At 35.4% G+C, this 24,481-nt stretch overlaps 1 protein-coding gene across 21 annotated transcripts in view; it reads left to right on the forward strand.

Annotated features, from left to right (window-relative positions):
• NRXN1 (neurexin 1) overlaps positions 1–24,481 on the forward strand; it is a gene marked incomplete at both ends in the record, with an annotated part of 708,589 nt that overhangs the window by 282,881 nt on the left and 401,227 nt on the right. For 13 of the 21 annotated variants that reach the window (XM_084284087.1, XM_084284084.1, XM_084284067.1 and 10 more), the window contains 4 exons: positions 2,639–3,077; positions 14,566–14,949; positions 21,568–21,771; positions 24,104–24,130. In XM_084284087.1, the coding sequence (XP_084140213.1) occupies positions 2,639–3,077; positions 14,566–14,949; positions 21,568–21,771; positions 24,104–24,130 (1,054 nt within the window). The remainder of the gene's footprint in view (positions 1–2,638; positions 3,078–14,565; positions 14,950–21,567; positions 21,772–24,103; positions 24,131–24,481) is intronic. The other 8 variants (XM_084284086.1, XM_084284070.1, XM_084284063.1 and 5 more) reach the window with 1 other exon arrangement.

Consider the following 24,481-nt stretch of genomic DNA (forward strand, 5'->3'; position numbering starts at 1 on the left):
CAGTCCTGAAGCATACACCTGCATGAGTTATAAAGTAGATACTAGCCTCATAATTATTTTTTACTATTCTTTTTTCCACATTTAATGACGACTACGTTTTGTGAACATACTGCTTTTTGTTTTTCATTTTTTTATTTTTTTTTTCCTTTTTGCCTTGCTTCACTGATGAGTAAGTACATCCTTCATGGACAGGAAGGTGGGGAGAGGAGCAAACCAGGAATCAGGTTTCCAAATGCCAGCTGCATTCAGTGAACATTTCAGTTCTTTTCAGTTATAGTTTTCAATTATGGTTCATATTTCTGTTTTAATACTGCTTATCTATGAGAATTCAGTTTCAAATTGTCTATTTGTGAGACAAAAATAACATAAACATCCTAAGACCTAAAAGAAAATAAACATACTAAAATGTAGATTTAGACTTTATTCTGTTTGCACACAAGGAACATAATAAGATGTAATCATACACATTTCAGCAGCTACAAAAATTTTAATTGAGATAAATTTCAGTTCTTGCATATTGGAAGAGACATGTCATAAAATTGCTTCCTTCCATATACAATATTTTGGGATGCCAAGAATGTTTTACTATTGGTAGTATAAAACTTCCAATATTTGCCTCTTACTAAAGTGCTCTAGCAATTTTTCCCCCATAAGATGTGTATTAAAACACCAATCTGGTAACCTGTTCTTGAAAAAAAATATTTCTGGTATTCCTGTCTGCACTTAATTCATCAGATCTTTAAACTATGTTCAAAAATATTGTTTCTAAGTTGGCAAGTGATTTCAAAGACTATAGAGCTATTTTAGACATAAAGTAAAGCTTAGTTCTCTTTTCAGCTCAGGTTTTCTGACATAGATATTAACTACTACTTATATTATTCAGTCAACCAACTTTCAGTAATATCAAACAATTTGAATTTATGTCCATAAACAAGCAATTCTCTTTCTATGTTTATTTTTATTATCTTGGTACCTACCTTTGTTTGGTTGTCAATTAGAGAACATTTTCTCCTTGTGTTCTTAATTGCCTTAATTACTTCATTGTGAACACAATGATTTAGTACTAATAAAAGCCCATTTATTCCTTCTTTTTACTATATCCTTCAGCCTCATTTTAATGTTTTTCAGTCTAGTCTAGGTTGCCCCTTGCAACTCATTTGGAAGAAGTGGAAGCTATGCAAAATCCCACCACTTCCTTGCCATAGAATGTGGTCAAATGTGTTTTAGGACACATTTTTAACTCTGCCATGGTTTATGTAGAAATTTGTTGGGTTGACAAGATTTGAAAAAATTCAATTCTTAGAGTGGGAAAAAAAAAAAAAAAGAAAAGAAAGAAAAGATGATTGATCTAATTTTTAGTACTATATTATCTTCAAAAAGATTTTTTCAATAACAACTGTTCCTTGTCGTGTATGCCACCTTAGGTCGTTTCTAGCATTAGCACAGTTCTGCCATGCATCCCCTCTCTCTTGTCCGTAGTATATGACTTCCACTTCAGGTCTAAGCCAATGATTGGTGCTTCAATCAGCATCAGACTACATTGTATATTTGCAACACTGGATGAGAGGTCAGATGTGATCCAGTCTTGACTGTTATATGGTTTGTAGATGAAGAATTCTCAGCACAAACTGCTCTGATCTGCTGAGCTGTTGCTCTTGCTCCAAATTGCTTGCTAATTAAGGCATAATGGAAAACAGAAACATAGAAGAAAGTTTTACCTTATGTTACAGTGTCATAATCATCTCTTGAATGGTATTTAGCATAAATCATTTGTTGAACAAATAAAAATAATGACAAAATACTTTTGCACACTTTTGCTATTGAAGACCTTCATTTAAGGAGTCATTTTATCCTTGATAACACAGAAATAGTGGCAATTTCAAAATACACTAATAAAGACTAGAACCCTGGGAAATTATTATATCATGTCAGCATTCTCTGGACAGAGTCAATATGTGATTTGAATCAAAAGCATGTGTTGCAGAGGTCAATTGCATTTAAAACTAATATTGTCTTTCATTTTTATCATAAAACTCTTCAGTCAGGAAAAGTATGTAAGTGGTTTTATCTTTTGTCCAATTGAACTGGCATAAAGATTGTTCTGGTTTTTGTCTGTTTCGATCTGTATGATGCTATTGTCTCTGTTTTATGGCTTCATGAATAACATGGATGCTACTATTCCTCAGCCCCAAGGACAAACTGAAAAGATGTTAAATTATAAAGTATCTGACCTTGGTGCTTTTTCTGTACATGAACAGAAGAGTTGAGACAGTGACAAAGGGTTAGACGAACAAGAAATCTAATCCTTTTCTAATGTAGTAGAATGACTGTGCAAAGAAAGCTTTTAAGCAATGAAGGCCACACAAGCTAATTTGCAATTGATAGTAGGAATTATGTACCGATTCTTTCAGACTGTTTGAATTAACTCTAAGGATATTTTTAGAACAACTTTGCTCAGTTTAATGAAAACTATTATTAAATCATTAGTCAATAAATTATAGTTATTATATTTGTATGTGTAAATTATCATCCTCATATGCCATTATTATTCTTCTTTAGATAATCTGCTCTTTTTGGATTGTATTTGTTTGGTAAAAGAATTCAAGTCCCCTTAGTAACGTCTCTACTTTGCTTGCAGGTTGTATACAAAAATAATGATGTCAGGTTGGAATTATCTCGACTTGCCAAGCAAGGAGATCCTAAAATGAAGATTCATGGGGTTGTAGCCTTTAAATGTGAGAATGTTGCAACCTTAGATCCAATCACATTTGAAACGCCAGAGTCTTTCATCTCTTTGCCAAAGTGGAATGCCAAGAAAACAGGCTCAATATCATTTGACTTTCGTACAACTGAGCCAAATGGTTTGATTCTTTTCAGTCATGGAAAACCAAGGCACCAAAAAGATGCCAAACACCCACAGATGGTGAAGGTTGACTTTTTTGCCATTGAGATGCTTGATGGTCACCTCTACCTGCTGTTAGACATGGGCTCAGGTACTATAAAAATAAAAGCCTTGCAGAAGAAGGTGAATGATGGTGAATGGTACCATGTGGACTTTCAAAGGGATGGACGGTCAGGTAAGTTTTCTGTTTTAATATTAACTATGTTTTTTTTTTTTTTTTTTTTTTTTTTTTTTATGTTGTATCTGACAGAATATTGGGTATATATGATATTAAAACCATTAGTTGCACATCATCTGAAAAATAGTCATTCCTGTCAGATACCAGAATACAACGACTTTCAGAGATAAATATCTTATGTTAACATTTATTGGGTAATCAGGTACTTAATCTTGCAAGTAAGTGTGTTGTGTAGTTCAAAAACAAACAGTAATCTCCCTCTTTGCTTACTTATATCAAATAGCTGAAGTGGCAAATTTCAAGAACAAAAATTAAGGGAAAAAAAAAAAAAACAAAAACAACTGTAAGTAATCTCCAGCTCTGGAAGTAGTCTGTCCACAGAAAAAGCACAGACCTTGCAGTCATGTCAGCAGACCTCAGCATAATTAAATGATATGCTAATGTGTGGCTAACTACACATCAGCAGAAATGGAAATTATGTCAATATGATTCGTATTTTACAGTAGTTGATGAACGATCTCTCTGATAATGATATAAATAAAATAAATTTCTAACCTGTTCCTAATGCTACTAAAATCTGTCATAGCATGTAATGCATTTAACTAGTAAAACTGTTCTTGTGTTGCAGCTGCATCTGATCTTGAGTATATATAAGTTGACTTCATCAATATCTATTAATCGGAGGACAGACCGATTCTATGGTATCTTTCCTGTAGTTCATGCCAGGATTTAGCAGGGTGCTGGAGGGAATGATGTACAGAGCCTGTCATTTAGTTCATCGAAGAATTTTCTAATTAATATCCAATCTGAAGCTTATATGTATTCCAAAATTGCATGTTGAAAAAGCAAACCTTTCCCCCTTCTTTTGGCTTTCATGTTGTTCTCCCACTTCCTTCCTTCTGCTGACTCCTTTTCCATGACTTGTATTTATAACTGTTTTCTGAAACTTTTCACCCAGTCTTTGTTTTATGACTTACTTTCTAAATATACACAAATCAGATTTCAGATTGAGCAAATGTAAGTGCAGGTTGAAACTGAAGATTTCAGTCAAATTCATGCTGAAAGTCAGATCAAATTCAGTTGATTTATCTGCTCTAAGATTGTGAAAAACAATGATTTGATTTCTGAGTTTTTCAGCTTAGAATTCAAACAGTATGTTTGATTACAATATCAGTATGTCAGTTAAGTATTTGCTTTTCTTCAGTTAAAAAAAAAAAAGTCTCAAAAACCTCAATTGTGATTGAACATCCAGTGGTTATATTATTTACACTACAATCTTCATTTCAGAAATCCTTCTTAAGTGCTGTTTCAGTGATTCATGAGGCATAAATCCTGTAATAAACTGCCCATTGGATTCTACTGAAAGCAAAGTTTATTCTTACACTCAAAGTGAACACAACCATGAATAAAATAAATGCTTAGCAATTGTTTATATTTGAAGATATGTTCTGCACTTTTGCTTCACAAAAAACTGCAGATCATGAGTGCCATTAAGAGAGTCTATGTTGTGTTATATTTAAACCTTTAGAGCTGTTGTTGGACTTCAGCAAGAATGTGTACTAATTTTAGGAAGCAATGTTCACCTAAGGATGAGGATTGCGTATTATTTTTAAGTAGAATTTTAAATAGTCAAATATCTTCATAAAAGAAAAAATAATTCTATTAACAGCCGAACTTTATATACCGTGTTACTCTTGCAGAGCACCATATCACCTGTTTGCCCTGAAACATTAAACTATTACCAGAAATAGCAAATAGATATGTGGACATGTGAATTGGTGTTCTGAATTTTTATCTGAAATCTGAACCAGACATCAAAAAACTTTCTGTGATTTCAATACATACAGTAATACTTTACGGCATGAGAACTACTCATAACAGTGGCAATGATGTTTTTCTTGATGAAAATACTGACTGAGTAGTATCTTAAACCATCAGATTTAACCAAATAAAACGAATGCCTAATGATTAAAATATAAAGTGAAGTATATGTTGCATTTTTTTTTTCAAATTGAAACAGGAAATATTGATATGTTATGTTTAGATTATTTCTTCATGACTTATGCATGTAGGTCTGATATGTTTTCTTCCATGAATAATAAAACCCATCTTAATATTCCAGGACATTGTTTCATTTCTTTTCTCTAGCCCAAGCCAAATATATGGGAAATTATATGGATTCGATCACTTTTCAGTTGCTCATCATCTGAATTTTTGTATAAATATACCTTATGAATATACCTTGTATGAATATATACCTTGTATGAATATACCTTATATATATATATATATATATATATATATATATATAAAAAAACAAAAACAAAAAACACCTCGGCTTTTCCTAAGCTTTCTTGTTGCTGCTGATAAAATACTTCCAACCTTTCAAATATAAATGAAGCGATTCTCCTGTTGATGAATAAAGAGATCAAATAATCTCACTCTATTTTCCTTGTCCCCCCTCCCTCTATTCCCCCCATATGTTTTGCAGCCTTTTACTCCTACCCTTCAATCCAATGTAGAGTGGCTTCCTCAGATAATCGAAAGCTGTGACATTTCTCAAGGAGCTTTGCTGATTTCCTTGACTTTAGCATTAGCTGGATCAGCAAGTACTCAATTTATTTTTCATTCTTTTCTCTCTTCTGGACTCTTAGTTGCAGGGAGTATCTACTCTAAAGTACAGCCTTCGTCCTGACCTTGTTGGAGGCTGGGGCAGAGAGAATGTACGGAATGAATTTTATTTAGACCACGTTTTTTATTTGTACTCATCCGGGCACTATTCAGTGGTAATTCTGCTGATCCCCTGAGATTTTGGGAGATAGAAGGAAGAGGGAAGAGGTGGTGCCTTTCAATTTCATTTGCTGTTGGAGATCTTAACCTCCTATCTTCTACGAGTTTATCACCCTAGAATCCCACCACGCTGCCTGTAAGACCTTCTCTGAGTGCTTCCTTAAACGACAAGCTGATTTGCAGTGAGCAGCAACTCCTGAGCCCCTATTCCCAGTAATAAGCAAGTCCATCTGTTTTGCTAGGTATGCAAGAGAGGAAAGAGAACACACCTTGTCCAGCAGCATGTCCTTTTGGCTAAGTATACATCACAGGACACAACCCGGTACCAAGTACTGCCTCCTGTCATGTGAGCTGGTTTCCCTTCCAGTATTTGTGGCTGTTCTGAATTCCTGTGAAGGACAGTGGCTTCAGTGCTGTGACTTGACTGTTTACTGTATGCTGTGGTCACAGTCCTCATGACAACTATGATATTATGCTTTAGCACATAATGTGTAAAGGGTACCTAGAATACCTTACTCTTTTCTTAGATTTTTAAACATCTTTTAATGAGCAAGAGCAACTGTTTAGGGTCCACAAAGAACAACTAAATAGGCCAGATGAGGTAAGCATGGAGATCAGAATAGCTGTAGCAGCTGTACTTACAATCCTCATTTTTAACTGATCAGAACTGGTGAGACATGATTTAGAACTATGTTTTGGTTCCTTATACACAGGCTTATGAAAAACTAAATTGCTGAGATAATGAATATGATTGAAGAGGCTCATTAACTCATACCTAAGGGATTTTTTTTTCTGTTGTTAACAGTACTGCTAACTCTACAGTAAAAGGAAAACAAAAACAAACAAATAAACAAACAAACAAAAAAAAACATGAAACAGTTGCAAAGCTCTTTGCTCTCATTTTTTTTCTGAGACAGCGTAGAGTTAGGCTAGTAAGTGTTTTCTGATATTTAAGTATTATTTAAAATTTTGATAGACTGTTTGCCATATTCAAGGATAACCTTTCAAGTATTTTTTTTTTTTTGACTGCATTGCCATTCATCCTTTGGATATCATTGCACATTGAAATCAGAAAGGAAACTTACTCTTCTGGTCAACCTCCAATTGTGTATGCTAATGTAAAACAATATATCAGAATGTATTCATAGGTAAGTAACATTTAAGGGTTTAGAAGTCACTAAAATTCTGAACTAAAGTTAGAGTTTCAGTTTAAATACCAGACATTATCTCTAGAGTATGTAATTAGAGCTTAGCTATAATCAGTGTCTCTGTAAGTAGTGCTCTGAAAATATATATTATATGCATTGTTGTTGGAAGTTTTTTTACACATGCATTTCTATGCACTCCTTGCTTTCTATCTTTCCAGCATTCTCAGAAATAACAGATGTACGTGTTTCAATTTCAACAGAAGTTAATATTTTACATATTTGAAATATTGGGTTTACATCACATTTTCAGGAAAATTGTTCCAATGATCCTGTTACTGCATTTCATTTATTTGTGAGCTCAAGGAGAAATTGAGAAGGTATGGCCTTGAGAAGTCCTCTATTTCAAGCCTCCAACTACAGTAGTGATAATGGAATGGCATCAGTCTTAACAGATGTTAGCTCAGTTACCTCCAGCACCGTACATTGCACAGCCTCCCCATGCAATCCATTCCTAAGACGAATCTTTCTGTATGTAAAACAAGCCAATTTGTGGATAATTCCTTTGTTCACAGCAGGCAGAAAACACACATTTAATGTCTTAGATCTACTTTTTATGATTTGAATGCTGTTATCATGTAAGTCTTCAGTTTTCTTTATAGACCAAGAAACCCCAGACGCTTGCTGTCCTTATATATCATGTTCTATAGCTGCTGACCATTTTCATTCCCATCTTCTGCAGTGCCTTCAGCTGATCTACACCTTACTCAGGTAAACCTTACCAATACTTTTCGTATAGTGGTATGATAGGCTTCCTTATACCTCACCATGGATTTACAGTTTAACAGAATCATATAATCATAGAATGGTTTGAATTAGAAGGGACCTTAGAGATCATCTAATTCCAGCCCCCCTGCCTAGGCACCTTCCACTGGACCAGGTTGCTCCCATCCAACCTGACCTTGAACACTTCCAGACAGGGGGCATTCACAGTTTCTCTGAGCAACCTGTTCCAGTGCCTCATCAGCCTCATAGTAAAGCATTTCTTCCTTATATCTAATCTAAATCTACTCCCTTTTAGTTTAAAACCATTACTACTTGTCCTATCAATACAATCCCTGACAAGGGGACCCTCTTGTTCTTCACTATCCCTGGAGGTCTTTAAAAGACGTTTAGATGTAGAGCTTAGTGATATGGTTTAGTGGAGGACTTGTTAGTGTTAGGTCAGAGGTTGGACTAGGTGATCTTGGAGGTCTCTTCCAACCTAGATGATTCTGTGATTCCTGTGGGGCCCCTTTGGGTACTGGAGGGCTGCAATAGGGTCTTCCCAGAGCCTTCTCTTCTCCAGGCTGAACAACCCAAACTTCCCCAGCCTGCCTTCATAGGAGTTTCTCCAGCCATTGCTAATCTTTGTGGCCCTCCTCTGGACTCATGTACTTGTGCTGGGGGTCTCAGAGCTGAATGCAATACTCCAGGCTGGGTCTCATGAGAGCAAAGCAGAGGGGAACAATCACCTCCCTTGACCTGCTGGTCACGTTTCTTTTGATGTAGCCCAGGATATGGCTTGCTTTCTGGGCTTCAAGAGCACATTGCAGGCTCATGTTAAGCTTCTGATCAACCAACACCTCCAAGTCCTTCTCCTCAGAGCTGCTCTCAATCCATTCTCCACCCAACTTATATTCGTCTTTGAGATTGCACCTACCTTGCTGAACTTCGTGAGGTTCACACATTGGCCCACCTCGCAGGCCTGTCTAGGTATTTCTGCATGGCATCCCTTCCCTCCAGTGTGTAAACCACACAACATAGCTTGGTGTAATCAGCAGACTTGCTGAGGGTGTACAGGATCCCACTGTCCATGTCACTGACAAAGATGTGAAGCAGTACTGGTACCAATACAAACCCCTGAGGAATGGCATTTGTATTGGATTTACGTGGCAAATTTTTGGTAATGGGGGGCTGCAGGGGTGGACTTGGTGAGAAGAGTCCAGAAGCTGTTCCATTTTAGATAAGGGCCAGTTTCAGGCAGCTCCAAAGGGACCCGCCAATGGTCAGAGTTGAGCCAATAAGCCATGTTTATTGATCCATATGATCCACAACAACAGCTGGGAGATAGGAGTGAAAACCAACCCTGCAGGCCTCATAGTGAGTGCAGAAGGAGGGCAGGAGGTGCTCCAGGCACACAGCAGCAATTCCCCTGCAGCCTGTGGAGAGGCCCCTGGTGGAGCAGGCTGTCCCCCTGCAGCCCATGGGTCCCACATGGAGCAGATCTCCGTGTTGCAGCCCGTGGAGGAGCCCCTGGTGGAGCAGGTGGATGTGGCCTGGAGGAGGCTGCAGCCCATGGAAAGCCCCTGCAGGAACAGGCCCTGGGCTGGAGCTGCAGCCTATAGAGAGGAGCCCACATGGGTCTCAGTGCCGTAGCTTGTAATAAGTAATAAATTACATTAGTCTGCCTACACTCTAGTCTGTTTTGTCTGTGACAATAGCTGCTGAATGATCTCCCTGTCCTTTGAACCTTTGAACCCTTTTCATCATATTTTCTCCCCCTTTTACTTTGAGGAGGGGAGTGTGTGGTTGTGGTGAAGCTCAGCTGCCCAGCTGAGTAAAATCGCCACATCACTTGTCACTGATCTTCACTTAGACTGAGAGTTGTTGAACACAATTCTTTAAGTGTGACCATTCAGCTAATTCCTTATCCAACGAGTGGTCTATCCATCAGCTCTGTGTCTCTCCAATTTAGAGACAAGGGTATTATGCAGAAAATGTCAAATATTTTGCACAAGTGCATGTAGATGATGCTTGTAACTCCATCATAGAAGGCTAGCAGATTTGTCAGGCGCAGTCTGCCCTTAGTGAAGCCATGGCAGTTGACAATCACCTCTCTCTTTTGCAAGTATCTTAGCGTAGTTTCCAAGAAGATCTGCTTTGTGATCTTGCCGAACACAGAGTTGAGACTGACTGGCCTGTAGACCATTTTGCTGACATGTACATTGTTACTGATTTATGTTGTTGACTCTTCCTTTTTGAAGAGTTACCCATTAATCAGTTATCCTTCATAAGTCAGCAATTCTTGCTGAAAATCATAATTTCACGATTTTTTCTTAGATTGTTCCTCCAGTACTTCAAGATGTTTTTGAATGTTTGAATTGCATTTTGCTCTTAGGTGGAATGCTTTAGAATCAGTGAACCTGTTGCCCATTTTAGGGCCCTTAACTTCATGTTCTATTTCTGGAGGTACTACCTGATTTCAGAGTCTGAAGATAGATCATTAATTTTGAGACTAAAATCACTCCACATGTTCTTGTCTTTCATTGCGTTCCCCCCCCCCCCTTTCTTTTTTTTTTTTTTTTTTCTTTTTTTTTTCCCAGGCCTGACAATTCATATGCTATCAGCTTTCCTCTCTCCCCTCCATTTTTTTCTTTTTTTTTTTCTTTTCTCACAAAGATAGTATCTCCTATTTTCTTTGAACATAAAAGCAAGATTTACAAGGAAGCTGCCGGTTTCCCAGCCGACATTATTACCTCAGTGTTTCACTTTTCAAAGAAATAATATAACTTATCTAGTTATGGTTGCTGTTATGGTGTTATACTGTGCAAATACATAACAAAAAGCATGGGTCTTACTTACTACAGAGATGTTACAAGGTTATAGTTTTCTCTTTCAGTTGAGAGGCTCTTCTGAATCTGCTGCTTCCTCCTCATATTCTGTTGTTTAGGTTATTTTGTAAAACCAAACATGTCCTAGTCTTTTCCCTCTTACACAACTTAACAGTTCTGGGGAGAGATGGATTTATATCATATTATCTTTACAGGCCAAATTATTAACCTTTTCTTGTCCTGACATCATAAGACGTTTTCATGTTCCACTAGCTTCCCTTCTTCCTGCTTCTTTGGAAAGTGGTGTCTCTTCACATTCATGAGTAGAAACATCCAAATGGATTGGAGCACAATGGTGATTTGACAGAACAATTATTTTTAATCTCTGTATAATTCTTGGAGAAAGTAATATTGAAATGCAGAAAAGTCTGTGTGTGTGTGTTACTATCCCAGGATTCTGTGGTATCATGCACTGTTGTTGTGAGGTCCAGCCTGAGATGGGATCCAGTAGAATTTAGGAAACTTCTATCAAGAAAGATGACAGACCTAAACAAAATTAAAAATTCAGCTACTCTGCTTCAGTGTCACAGTTCTGGATGCACCACAGATACAGAAGTGTTTATAAATACATTATTTTCTATAGGCTCATCTTTTATGGATGTGATTTTTGCATTTCATTTTGGGTTTAAACAAAACCAACCATCCAAACAAAAACTTTTGATGTATTTGGCAGTCTTCTTTCATTTCTTTAATTCCCCTTAATATGCTTTTTTGGATTTTTTTCACCTATATTTACAAAGCAATTAGTGAGTAAAATTTGCATTCCCTCTCAGAATTACCTACAAAAAGGTAATTTGGACAACAACAATACAACATTGATTGTTGTATGGCTGCCTAGTCATGCAACATTCATGTTAGAAGTACAACCAGAAACAAGGCTACTTGGTAAGTGGTAGCATGAATCTCCTGGTGCATAAGTATGGGTTTCTGGCTATTAGCTAGACAAAAGCCCATTTGTCTTGTAGCCATAGTTTTTGTTCTAGACAAAAAACTATATATAGCTATATGATAGCACATTGAGCTGCATGATATGCTATGTAGGAGCTTGACCTGTTCTTACGTAGCAGCCGAGCCAGAGCAAGTTATGCAAGCTCTGAGTCTTTGAGAGCAGGTGTTGTTTGACTTACTGTTGTTCTTAACAAACAGGATTAAATGAAATAAAGGTAACTTACTGTTGTCTGAGTAAGTCACACACATGGTATGTAGGTCAGCTGAAGTGTCATTGATATGTCCAGCAGAAAATTGGAGATAGCCCAGCTGGGTTAAAGTGAGTTCTACAGTCAGTCAAAACATGAAGAAGATGCACAGAAATTTACTGCCTATTATGTTTTTTCTACCCATAGTCATTAGATGCCACAATTACACTGTAATTACGAGGTCTTCTCCCAAGAATATATGTGTCATTTCTTGGGGAGAGGAAAGGTTCATTTCTTTAACAAGCTGTTGCTCTCTGTTCAAAATAACACTTGAGCTTTGTTTGGGCTAATCCTTTATAAGATACAGAACTAAGTTTTTCTGCTTCAATCTATCACATAGCTGTAATTCACAATCACCAGAATATAATGGTAATCTACAGTTCCCTTTATTGTTCACTTTATATTTTGAACCTCCATGTTAGTGTCTCAGGTACACTGGCTAAGATTTGCCTTTCTGTTCCTTTTCATTGAAATCCATCAAGATAAAGTTTATTTGTAATAGCAATGAAGCCCTAGATGTCTTCTAGTATCATGATAGCTTGAAAACACTAGTGTGTTTATCCATTAGAAAACAGGAGTATGCAAATGCATGAGCTTAAGGTTGGAGGTTGTACATCTTTGGGGTTCTGCAGCTGAGTTAATTATGAGTTTGCCTGAGTTAATTTATGTGGGTGCAAGTGATGTCTAAATATAGTTTTAAAGCATTTGGTTCTAAATTAACCTGTGGTTAGTTTAGAGATGAGATTAAGCAACAATAGCAGTAAGGAATATTATGAGCACATGGTTTATGTTTTCAGTATCTAATTTTTTTAGAGGAGAAATGGTCTATTCCACAGGCATGAGATGTTCAGCTTCAAGAATCTGAGAAGCAAGGAAAATATTTAGAAAAAAAAAAAAAAAAAAGGTTTATAATTTTTAAAAAGGTGGAGGCTGGGAAAAAAAATTATCTCAGTCCAACATACCTATTTTTTACAGCTAAGACTGAAATTTCACTTTCCATCTGTTTCAACTGATACAGTAAAAATTTCCAATAATGCATAAAAGTAAAAACTGACAACATGTTCAAACATTGTTTAAATATCCTTATAAAAATGAAAAAAAAAAAAAAAAAAAAAAAAAAAAAGCTGTACAAACCTGTTTTCTCTTTTTTGGTCTCTTTGAGACTGTAGCAACAGTAATATCCAGCCCTTCTAAAACCTGTACATCTCAAGTCTTGCATGGCAGTCAGATCTCATGAGACTTTTGGCCTAAGAGCTTTTAATAAATGTCCAAACTGTTTAGATATTCACTCTGTCCACATTTTTGAAGTTAGCCTGTCAAACCAACAAAACAAAAAACAAAATATAAAGCTCTCAAAGGACTTCATTGCTGGAAGAGAAGCCTGAATTTCAGGATTTATCCGTATCAGAAAAAAATCATATTCTTGAACATGTCTCTGTTTGCTTAAAACTTGCATTTTAGTATTTACACTATTAAAATTCTGAATTCATTATTTTCATGCACCATTCCCGCCATAATGGAAATGTTATCTCCTGAAATCTGTCATATTGACAGTGGAAATGATGAATTATATAATTTTATGAACATATATATAATAAATACATTGTGGGAAATGTGATTCTTAACTGTCCTATCATTAATACACATTTGAAACTGTGTCCAGTAGATAAGCATTGCACAATGTGTCTAGTACATTGTCTTAATCTGGTGATCTATATATTGTTTTGATTTATGTTTTGCTTGCTTTTACACCCATATAGAATGGTGAGAAGGCACTTCTGTGGGGATCTACACGAAGATTCTTTTTTCAGCTGACTTTACTTGCTATATAAAATGTGATTCATATAAATGTATTTTCTGATTCCATGCATTAATGTGTTTTTCTGTCTATTCCAGTTGTAAAAATTGGATACCTCATTACCTTTAAAAATACAGCAAAGGGGATCTTTACAGTTACCTTTATCATTATCTTATATATATCAGAAAATCTCTGGTGTCTCTGTTCAGACACTTTGTAGAAACAGAATTTTATTTTAGGCTTGATTTTGTTTGTTTATTTTTTTAACTTAAGCAGAAAAAGATATTTCTGATTTCCTCACATTCTGTATACTTCCTTCTCTCCCTCTCTTTGTAACATGCATGAATTTCTAGGTAAGTGTCAGATGCATTGATTTTTCCCTCTAGGAGCACACCACTATCTTCTTAATGATTGCCTGCCTGGCAGCTGATGAGAGTATTTTCCTCCTGCACTTAAAGGGGGAGAAAAAAAAATCTTACCTAAATCCCACTGAAAGTGGTGAGCGTATTTTAAAATATTGTGTCTTTGGATTCAAACCAAAGACACGGATTTGCCTCCGAGGTTGCAACCTATCAATGAAACTTCAACCTTTATGCTTTGAATCACCTATGAGGTAGTGAAGAGTTTTTGTTGCACAAACAGGATATTTCTGCAAATAACTCTGAAATGCATTCCCCCTGACCCCACAGGATTGGTAAGGAGAATTTTATTTTTTTATGATGTGACCATGCAGTAATGTGCATAAATGTGTGTCTATTATTGTATAGATATATAGAATACATATGTTTCATTTATAGATATTTGCCTGGAGTTAATGTGGCACACACATTAATGGTTAAAATAACAGTACCAAAATATTTAAATGTCTTGAAAATCTTAAATTTTGTTGTAATTTCTTCTCAGGAACCATATCTGTGAACACGTTACGTACTCCATATACTGCACCGGGAGAAAGTGAAATCCTTGACTTGGATGATGACTTGTATCTTGGAGGTTTACCAGAAAATAAAGCAGGACTCGTCTTCCCAACAGAGGTGTGGACAGCACTTCTCAATTATGGATACGTTGGCTGCATTAGAGATTTATTTATTGATGGTCAAAGCAAAGATATTCGACAGATGGCTGAAATTCAAAGTACAGCTGGAGTAAAACCTTCATGCTCAAGAGAAACTGCAAAACCATGCCTTAGCAACCCCTGTAAAAACAATGGTGTATGCAGGGACGGGTGGAACAGATATGTTTGTGATTGCTCTGGGACAGGATACCTCGGCAGATCTTGTGAAAGAGGTAAGTTCCATGAGATGGCCATGTTTCTACTTTGACCATCCTGCACAATGTTTAAAGTGGTACATTATCATTAACTCTTCTGATGCAGAAAAAGTGTCTTTGATTTCATTTGGTGACAATGGAAATGGAGCGCTGCTCTAGACTGAAAGAAGTAACACTAGAGGAAAGACCTTAGATGACTTTTTAAGATGCATAGATATTAGTTGACTGTGACAGAGTTAGTACCTGCTAAATGTCTGTAGGAAAATGTCTCGCCTTTTGTCATCATACACTGATGAGTTATTAAAAGATTTGTGAAAGTAATTTCAATTAGTACTGCATAAGTGAATGCACATTCCAGTTCCAAAGTGAGGTCTCATTCTCTGCCACTTTATTTCAATACCACTGAGTAATTACATTTCATTTAGAATTCCAAAGTATCACTTAAATTCATGGCCAGAATTTCTGCCATGAATCAAAGCAAAAAAAAACTGTGTAGAAATCTATATTTCTTACTTGACATTTTTTCTAAAGTTCCTAGTTCCCAAGGAAACTGTTTCTATTCATCTTAATTCACTGAGTATCCTTCTTCCCTACGAAAGGTAAATGTAAAGTTGACAAACCCCATTTATTTAATTGAAAAGGTGGATAGTGGAAAGGAAGACAGAAGTTGAGGTTAGGAAAAAAAAATAGGAAAAAAATCTGTAGTATAATTAATGTATAGAGTATAGCAATGAAATATTCTAATACAAGTAGTAGGACAGCAATAAAAAACAAACAAACAAAACCTTATTTATTATTTTAGGTGTTTATTTGTATTCTTGTTTAGAACAGGAAATGTTTGAATGCCAGAAGTTGTATTTTGTAAAGCCTCATATTGCAGTTGACAGAGTATAGTTTTCTTCAAGCTGAAATCTACATTTCAAGGTTATTGGATGGCAACTTAAGTCATGTCCATCTAGTTTGGTTCATTTTAGTGGGAAATAAGATAAATCAAAAATGTATTATTTTAAAATAAAAACCCGAAGTTGTATGCAAATAGACGTGCACTTGTGTAGAATTAATACCATCATATTATTAGCATTTGCAACTAGGTTCTCTGTCTTTTCTCTTTTCTTTTCCTTATTTTTCGAATATATAAGCTGTTGGCTCTCGGCGAGTGATTTTTATATCTCCAGATTGTTGTGTTACTGCTGGAGAGAAGCTGGCAGAGGGCATAACCTAGCTGTCTGTTGGATTACAAAAGCCTTCAGTTAACCATGTCTGGTGTACCACCCTGTGGCAAAATTCTGCTATTACATATGGCAAAAGTGAAAATAGGACTTTTCAGCTCAAGATCTAGGATGCATGTACAAAAAAAAAAAAAAGAAAAAGATCTGCAAAGAACTTAAAAGCAGGCTTATTCATACCTTATTCAATTTTCTATAAATATATTCAATTTTCTATAAATATATTTGACAGGTGGTAATATTTTATGTAAAAGGTTTTAGTCTCTTATTTTCCATACTTTATTTTCAGCCATCTTCCAATATGGAGCTTGATTTCCCAACACATTCTCCTGGTGGGAATGGTGATGCTAGAAAGATGTAATTGGCTTCTCTACCATGTGTGTGGCACTTCAGACTGTATGTTATTGTTTCCTACTCTTCTTGGTTTTCCAAAGGAAACCACACCAAAAGGATGTCTCCTTGCAGAAAGATTCATATCCCAAATAGTCATGCATTAATGCAATTACAGCTTTGGGATTCTGAAAGCAATGTGTTGACATCCTACCAAACAAAGATATTATAACTTCTACCCACGTTCACTAACTGATAAACTATTGTATTTGGTAATGTAAGTAACACAATTATAATTGTTCAAACTAATTTAAGTAAAATAGGAACATATTCATTTCGACAATACAGTTCTACACATAGGACAATTGTTAGAATAAAATATTAGAGATTAAGCAACTGGGATATTTAAGGCTAAATGATTAAGATGATTACTTTAAATTTAAGTGTGTAGCTACCATTTACTACAATTTATTTTTTATATTATTACCCCCAAAATAGGAGTAGTAACATCCACACGGGGATGTATCTTGTATAATGCAACATCTGAAATAGGTCTGGTGCACCAAAAACATGGTGCACAACTCAGTTCAATTTTAATTTCTGGATACTTAATATTTTTCATATCTGATTACTTTTTATCTTGTTGCAAGTTACTCTTGATATTATGCTTGATTCTTTGTAAGCTTAAACATCAGTATTATCTGTAGATTGGCTTTAGCAGATTATGGAAACTATAGCAGATGGACAGACAGCTGTTACAGCAATATAATTTGGTTTCCTATCTTACTTTCATTGTGACCACAATATGTGACTGCCTTTTGCAGGTGTATGCTTTTTGACTTGATAGCTAGAAACAATTTACAGTAGTACATTTATCAAACAGTGGTAACGAAAAAGTAGGTCTGCAAAGATTTGTCAAAGTGGCATTTCTGAGGAGAAATTATATTTAAATTAGTGTGTCTGTGTACATGTACGCATTGTGCATGCAAAACACCTGCATATACACATATACATTAAATAAAGACAGTTTTCATTCCTTTACATTATATCTGTATGCTTTAAATGAATAATAAGTAAATAAATAAACAACAAAACTCAAAAGAAACCCACAGGTGATATGATGACAGATTTTTATGAAGAATTGAGTGCTATCTTCAAAATACGATTATGGTAATTATATCCCTGTTTTGCATAAAATAATTAGTCCCGTTTGTTTAAGTTCTAGTTCCTTTACTGTGTAGCTTAGGACCGCAGTCCTGAAATAATACTGCTGTAGAAATTGGGATGAATCACTTTGCTTTCTGTTTATAGATTATCCAGTAATTAATTGCATATCAGTTATTATTCCCATTGGTGAATGGAAAGGTTCCTCATGTTTTATCAAGGCTGAAGCAAAGGGCCCAGATGGATTAAAATAGCCATGGTAGAAAACACACAAGCAACAGTTAGCTCTGTGTTGTATATGAAAGTGAACAAAAGAAAGAAAAATAAATAAAAACAAAACCAACAACCACAGAAGAAGTTTGTCAGTAGGCACTGATATACTTGAATAAACCCACATAGTTTATAGGATTGAGTTATATATATCTATACATCAGTGATTTTTTTCAGGGCAGGATAATGTTGCTGTAACTACACTGGTAAATAAAAGAAGGTCAGAGAACAAATCTCAATATTAATTACTGATGCTTTGGATTGTTCACATATTTCCTGACATGGCTCTGGGCTGTATCGTTTATCCTTTTGAGGCAAAGTTTGTATGTGATTTGATAGACAGACCAAGGATGATTTCATGCTTTAAAAATGGCTCTGTGGGCTGTAAAACAGTCCTCACATTTAGAAACACTTTGAAACTGAAAAAGCAGGAAAAAAATAATAATTTTGACTTGACTTTGGAAGCACCACAAGGGGTTCAGAGCAAACAAGATCCTGTTTTTATTTATTTATAAAGTTTCAGTAAGCATAAATGCTTACTGCATCATGTTAAAAACCAACACAAACATGAAAAATGCAGATCCTAAATCTCTTCTCATACTAGTATTAGCTGATGTGTTTCTGGTGACTGGCATGTTGCTGATTTAGGTAGTATCTATATAGGAAAGAATCGATTAGAATAGAAAGAAGAGCACTGGAGATTTCAATGAGAAACAATCTGAAGGGAAAAAAAAAAAAAAGAGAGAGAGAGGAGAATCCTTCTGTTTTGTTTGTTTTTGTTTTTGTTTGTTTGTTTTTGTTTGTTTTTGTTTTTATCATAACAGTAGCAAGGGTTTCCAATGTTAGCTTTATAAATACATTGAACAAGGAATGTGTAAGATCTTTTTTTTATCAGTCTGTGCATGATATCTTACTGTTCATTTCTTGTGAATACCTCTACTCTGTGCACTTATTTCCTGCCCCCCAAAAATAGTTGATAAAATGTGATAAGTTTTTTTTTCTGATATTTTTCTTTTCATTTCCATGTTTCCCCACTGAATTGATAGTAAAGCTAGTGTTCTTGCCGTGGAGGCTCTAACTCTTTCAACAAATAGCACAGAATCACAGAATCACAGAATTTCTAGGTTGGAAGAGACCTCAAGATCATCGAGTCCAACCTCTGACCTAACGAAGCACATTCTGCTAGAGCTAGAATTAGCATGTAATCTAATAATTAGATGAAAATCAACAAGAAGAAAAAAGACACTCTGTCAACCTTTACATGAATAAAGTAGTAGAGTAGATATCAATAAGTGTAGATCTCAATAAGCAGCATTGTAGATCTCAGTGAAAGATGAGGCAGACAAACCAGTAAGAATTAGCTGGTCCAAAGCAAGTTAGTCTCTTACATGTACTACTAGATGCCTTCTATCCAGCCAAGACCAACAGAATGTGGACATTTGCAGACCTGAGAACAATGCTGAGTGAAGTGGAAATGATGTGAAGTTGCATAGATGGCAAATCACAGCTTGCTATCCTTAAAGGGAAGCACACTGTTGTCAAAAGACCATCAACTTGTATAACATAGCAATCATTTAATAATGATTTAATAATGATTTAAAAATAGGTTTTCGTAGTAATGTAGAAGATCCATTTCAAGTGAATGAACTAAACATTCATATTTTTTCTATTTTAGGGATATGTAGTATCACTGATCTTCAGTTATGGTTCTCAGGGCAGTGCTAAATCTTGATTGAATCCCTGCTTCCTGCTATTTTTTTTGGTGTGTGTGTGATACCTTTATGTCAGAATATATAAGAGCTTATACATTCTAAGATATAAGAGAAAATATACTCGAAGGTCCCCATTCTGAAAGCAGCTAGTTGACATGAGGGGGTTTCCTGGTTGTCCCAAAGCTTCCCCAAAGCTTTTAAGTCATTTGATCTTCTGTTCTTTCTCCTTGGTTTGTTCTTGGAACATCTGTTTCCAAAATAGCTGGCACAGTAAGGTTTAGGAGGATTGAGTATCTAATCACATCAGGTCTGTTCACCATGATGTTAAACACTCATGGGTCATCTCTGATTAAATTAAGACAGTCCCTTCTCTCCTTTTTCTGTCATTTTCAAAAAGACTGAATAATTATAGAAAATGCCAGCAAATATTACCAGTGCTGATTCTAACACCTTTTATATTATCAGATGATAATTTATCAGCAAAGACCTCTAGTGTTATTGAATGTGGTTCAACTTGTAACATTTAATCTGATTTTACTTAGTTTATGAAATAAGAGTTGTACTAATGTCTCTTTTTTAATAGAAAATGTAAAATACTTCTTGCTTTCTCTCATATTACCATGAAACTTAATTTTTTATGCTTGGACTTCTTTAATTACCTAAATCATGTTTACCCTGATGAAGATCTTGAGAGTTTTTTGTGCCAGACTAAAGATTGAGATATAGGAATTAACTGCAATCCATCTCCTCCCTCAACAACCCCTAATCAATCAAAATAACCAATAAATAAATCAATAAAAACATTATCCATCCATCCATCCATCCATCCATCCATCCATCCATCCATCCATCCATCCATCCAAAGTGCTATTTCACGTTTCCTGTGGCTTCCTTAGAACTGCCTGCCTGCTCTTTTTGCTTGATGCTCATTTGGGCTATTATCAAGCGAGTGGATTTTTTTTTTTTTTCAGTGGGTTATGTTGCCTTAGGATTGCATCTTTTCCTAACAAAGACTGGAGGTCTGGTGTAGTCCTCATGACTCAGAACTTCACTTTAAGAAACAAATGTGGCCTTCACTTTCTCTGAACTGCCATGTCCTGCTGTGAGCATCAGTTTGGTCCTTCTGCTTCCTTTCTTGTTACCAGCACTGAGTCTGGGAGAAGACGACTTGTGGCTGGTTGCTCTGGGGTCTAACGGCCCACCACTGCTCTGTGCCAGAGACTCTTGCTGGGAGCATTTTCTGCAATGTCTGAAGCTGACAGTTACATGCTTGTCTCAGGCGTTTTCAAATTCTAGCCTCAATATGCCAAGTCCAGTCTTGATCCTAAGCTTGAGGCTGTTGTCTTGTCTGTGCACACATTTTTGATTCTCTCATACCTCAGTGATAATGGTTGTGAAGCAATTTGTGCTTTACCCAAACTACATGTGATAGTCACCTTTTTCACCCTAATGACTTAAGGCTTCTTTTTGCTAACTGAAAACTGAATGATAATCTTAACTATGGTGGTACTAGCAATCTCAATAGATGTATACATAAAGTATTTTAAAGCACTTATCTAGGTACTTATCTAGACAGTCCGACATGACCGTCTAAGAAATCCTAATGTTTATCTAAATACCTTTTACAGGTTTTGATATATTTTGCATAGTATAGGCCCAGTCTGGCAATCATTTATTTACAGGTGATTTTAATCTGTTTGAAGATGCATAAAAAGCATTAAAAGAGTAATTGTGTTTCTTTTAAAAGCACCAAAATATTCCATAAGCTTTTGTTTTGTTTTGATTTTTTTTTTTAATGTTTGACAGTAATAATAATTGTAATGTGTAATTTTTCTGTGTCATGCTGTGTGGATATATATTTATCACCTTGTATTTGAGCAATGTTAATAAATACATCATACTTTAATAAATGATTTTCTACTTTATGTTTTCAGAGGCAACAATTTTAAGCTATGATGGAAGTATGTTTATGAAAATACAGCTCCCTGTTGTGATGCATACTGAGGCAGAAGATGTTTCTTTACGGTTCAGGTCTCAGCGAGCTTATGGCATTTTAATGGCAACTACTTCTAGGGAATCTGCAGATACCCTCCGGTTAGAGTTGGATGCAGGACGAGTTAAACTAACGGTCAACCTAGGTAACAAACTCTTCCTCCAAGAAATTAGCATTTTGTTTACATTTTTCTTTTTGCTTGCAAACATTTATGAAACAGCCTATTTTAATATTAAAAGTAAACTGAAATGATATATAAATACATGTTGATGCAACATTTGCATATGTACATACACACACAAATACATGCCCATTATTATATTTCCTTTTTTTTTTTTTTTTTTTGCATTTTTGTATTCTTTATAGTCTTAACATACTCCATCACAATATTTTTGCATTATTGTGTATTCTAAAAAGAGAAGACTAGTTCATCAGTGGTACTTTTAGGCCAAATTATTTTTCTTCATTGTGGAAGACTGCTGTCCACCCTCAACCTATCCATAGTAGAAATTCCACAATTTAAATGTGCAAGAAGAAACAACATGTACTTAGGTCAGTTCATTTTTGGGTCCACCAACTAATGTACAACATACATATATTTTAAAGAATATCTATTTTTAATGCTGAAAATATTGCAATTAGCTATAATTTCCACTGATGGATTTTGTGGTCTCCTTTTTTTAGCTGTCAAATCTATAGTAAACTCATCTTCTATCTTTTAAACAATTCTGTGGTGGTATTTTTGTGGTTTCGACAAATAACACAACCCTTCAATGCCCAAAGACTGCGGCCCTTGGCAAACAGCCATGTGAACACAGGAGGCACAAACCCTTTTACAGAAAACAAAAAAGAAAGAATAAAACAAACAGAAAAAAAGTTTTCCTATTTTGAAATATGATGGACACAATGTTAGGTTATAGTTTTCTCTAGTTAAATAATACTAATAATGGTAAAAATAACAAAATTAAAGTCCTTTTGTCATGCTTATGTGTAAATCTGAGGACCTGAAGGAGAATAGAAGTACACTTAGGAAAATGCACATTCAATGTGCATTCACATTCTCTGGAGTGATATTTTTTTAAGGGAATTAAGTGTGTATGTATATATATATATATATATATATATATAAACATATTATTAAATCACAGCAGATAAAATGATTCCCAGAAAGCGTTAAAAAAAAAAAACAACACCTACCCATCCACTTTATGAAACAAAACAACCCTGAACACTATCGTGGTGTTTAGGTTTCTGCAGAGCAGAGAAGCGAATGGTTCCCCCGTTTTCTCCTTTCTTGCACTACCCTCTAGTGTCGAGCCGGGGATCCTGCAAGCGGCCGGGTCCTGCAAGGAGCCTCCCGCAGGTTCTCTTTCTGTAAAAGGGGCTATGCCGCTGCTGGTCCTTTGCTGTTTGCAACCACTTTTCTGATGCGGTTGACGACACATGACAAACTCAGCTATATGGAAACAAAATCTAGGTTTAATGGTATATCTGTTCCTCAAAGGTACAAACCAGAAGTAGCTGTACAAACTGAGTAGCATGGCAGAGGTGTTTTTTTTTGTTTGTTTGTTTGTTTTGTTTGTTTGTTTGTTTTTGTTTTTTTTTTGTTTGTTTTTGTTTGTTTGTTTTTTTTAAAATTATTATTATTTTATTTTATTTCAGTAATAAAGGCAGATAAACCAGCACGGTACATATCAGATCATTTTCTTTCTGTACAAAATACCCTACGTCTGTCAGGTTTTGCCTACTTACATAGTTCAAGAAATCCATGCTTTAGCTATATCGTTTCTTCTCATCTCCCCCAACCCACTTCTTTTTGTTTGTTTTGCCTTTTTTTTTTTTTTTAAGTCAGCCAAGTAAGTTATCTAAAAATAGACAGTGTTTTCTAATTATCACTTTAAAAATATGTGATTATTTTCTGTGTATTAATGTAGCTTTAAATATAGTCCCTTTTTTATTACTTCTATTCTAAAGAAAAAAAAAAAGTGTGAATCCCCATTTATAGGCCTAGAAAATGAGATTTGTATTTTACTATTTAGTTGATAAAGATCAGCCTTTGAGGTATACTATACAAGAATTGTCCAAGGTGTCTGACTGTGGCCTGGCTTGCTCTATAACCCATTGTGACGGAGCACTTTCTAATTGCACTAAGAGAAATTAACTGTTCTTTCACAGATGGGGAAAAGGTTGCAGCCTGCCTCAATTAAGCATCTTTGACATTTAATCTGATTTTTTCACTTAGATTTGTCACCATGTAGCTTTGTTTGAAATTGGCCATTTTTTACCCAATTTGTCGTTTCTATTTATAAGATTTATCGCAGTATATCTGGGTTATAACACTATAAAGACTGATGATATGGAGTGGCCATATTTGCATGTGTCTGTCCCCGGAAGGGTGGACTGTGATTTTATTGGATGTCTGCAGCTATTACCTTGAAGGATAAATTTTCATTTTTCATCTATTCTTCCCCATCTAGACTGTATCAGGATTAACTGTAATTCCAGTAAGTGCCTATTCAAACTTTTTAAAATGTTATTCCACCATTATAAAATATGCAAACTAGATGAAAAAGATTGTGGACAGCTTGCAAGTGCTTGATAATTTATTAATGAAATGTGATGGTTAATTATTGGTGTGTAAAAAGTCATCATATACATTAGTGTTTTTTTTTGTTTTGTTTTTTTTCTTCCTATATGATATAACTTTTAACTGGAATATTAAAAAAGGAATGATTCTACAGGCTGTAAATATATGCAGAGGAAATAGCACAGTACCTACATGCAGTACTGCATTCCTCTAACCAGGCTATTTTATTGACAGTAGCTATCAAATTTTTAAACCGACATTTCTGATA

Source organism: Netta rufina (genome assembly GCF_964035555.1).
Source record: "Netta rufina genome assembly, chromosome: 3".
Taxonomy (NCBI): domain Eukaryota; kingdom Metazoa; phylum Chordata; class Aves; order Anseriformes; family Anatidae; genus Netta; species Netta rufina.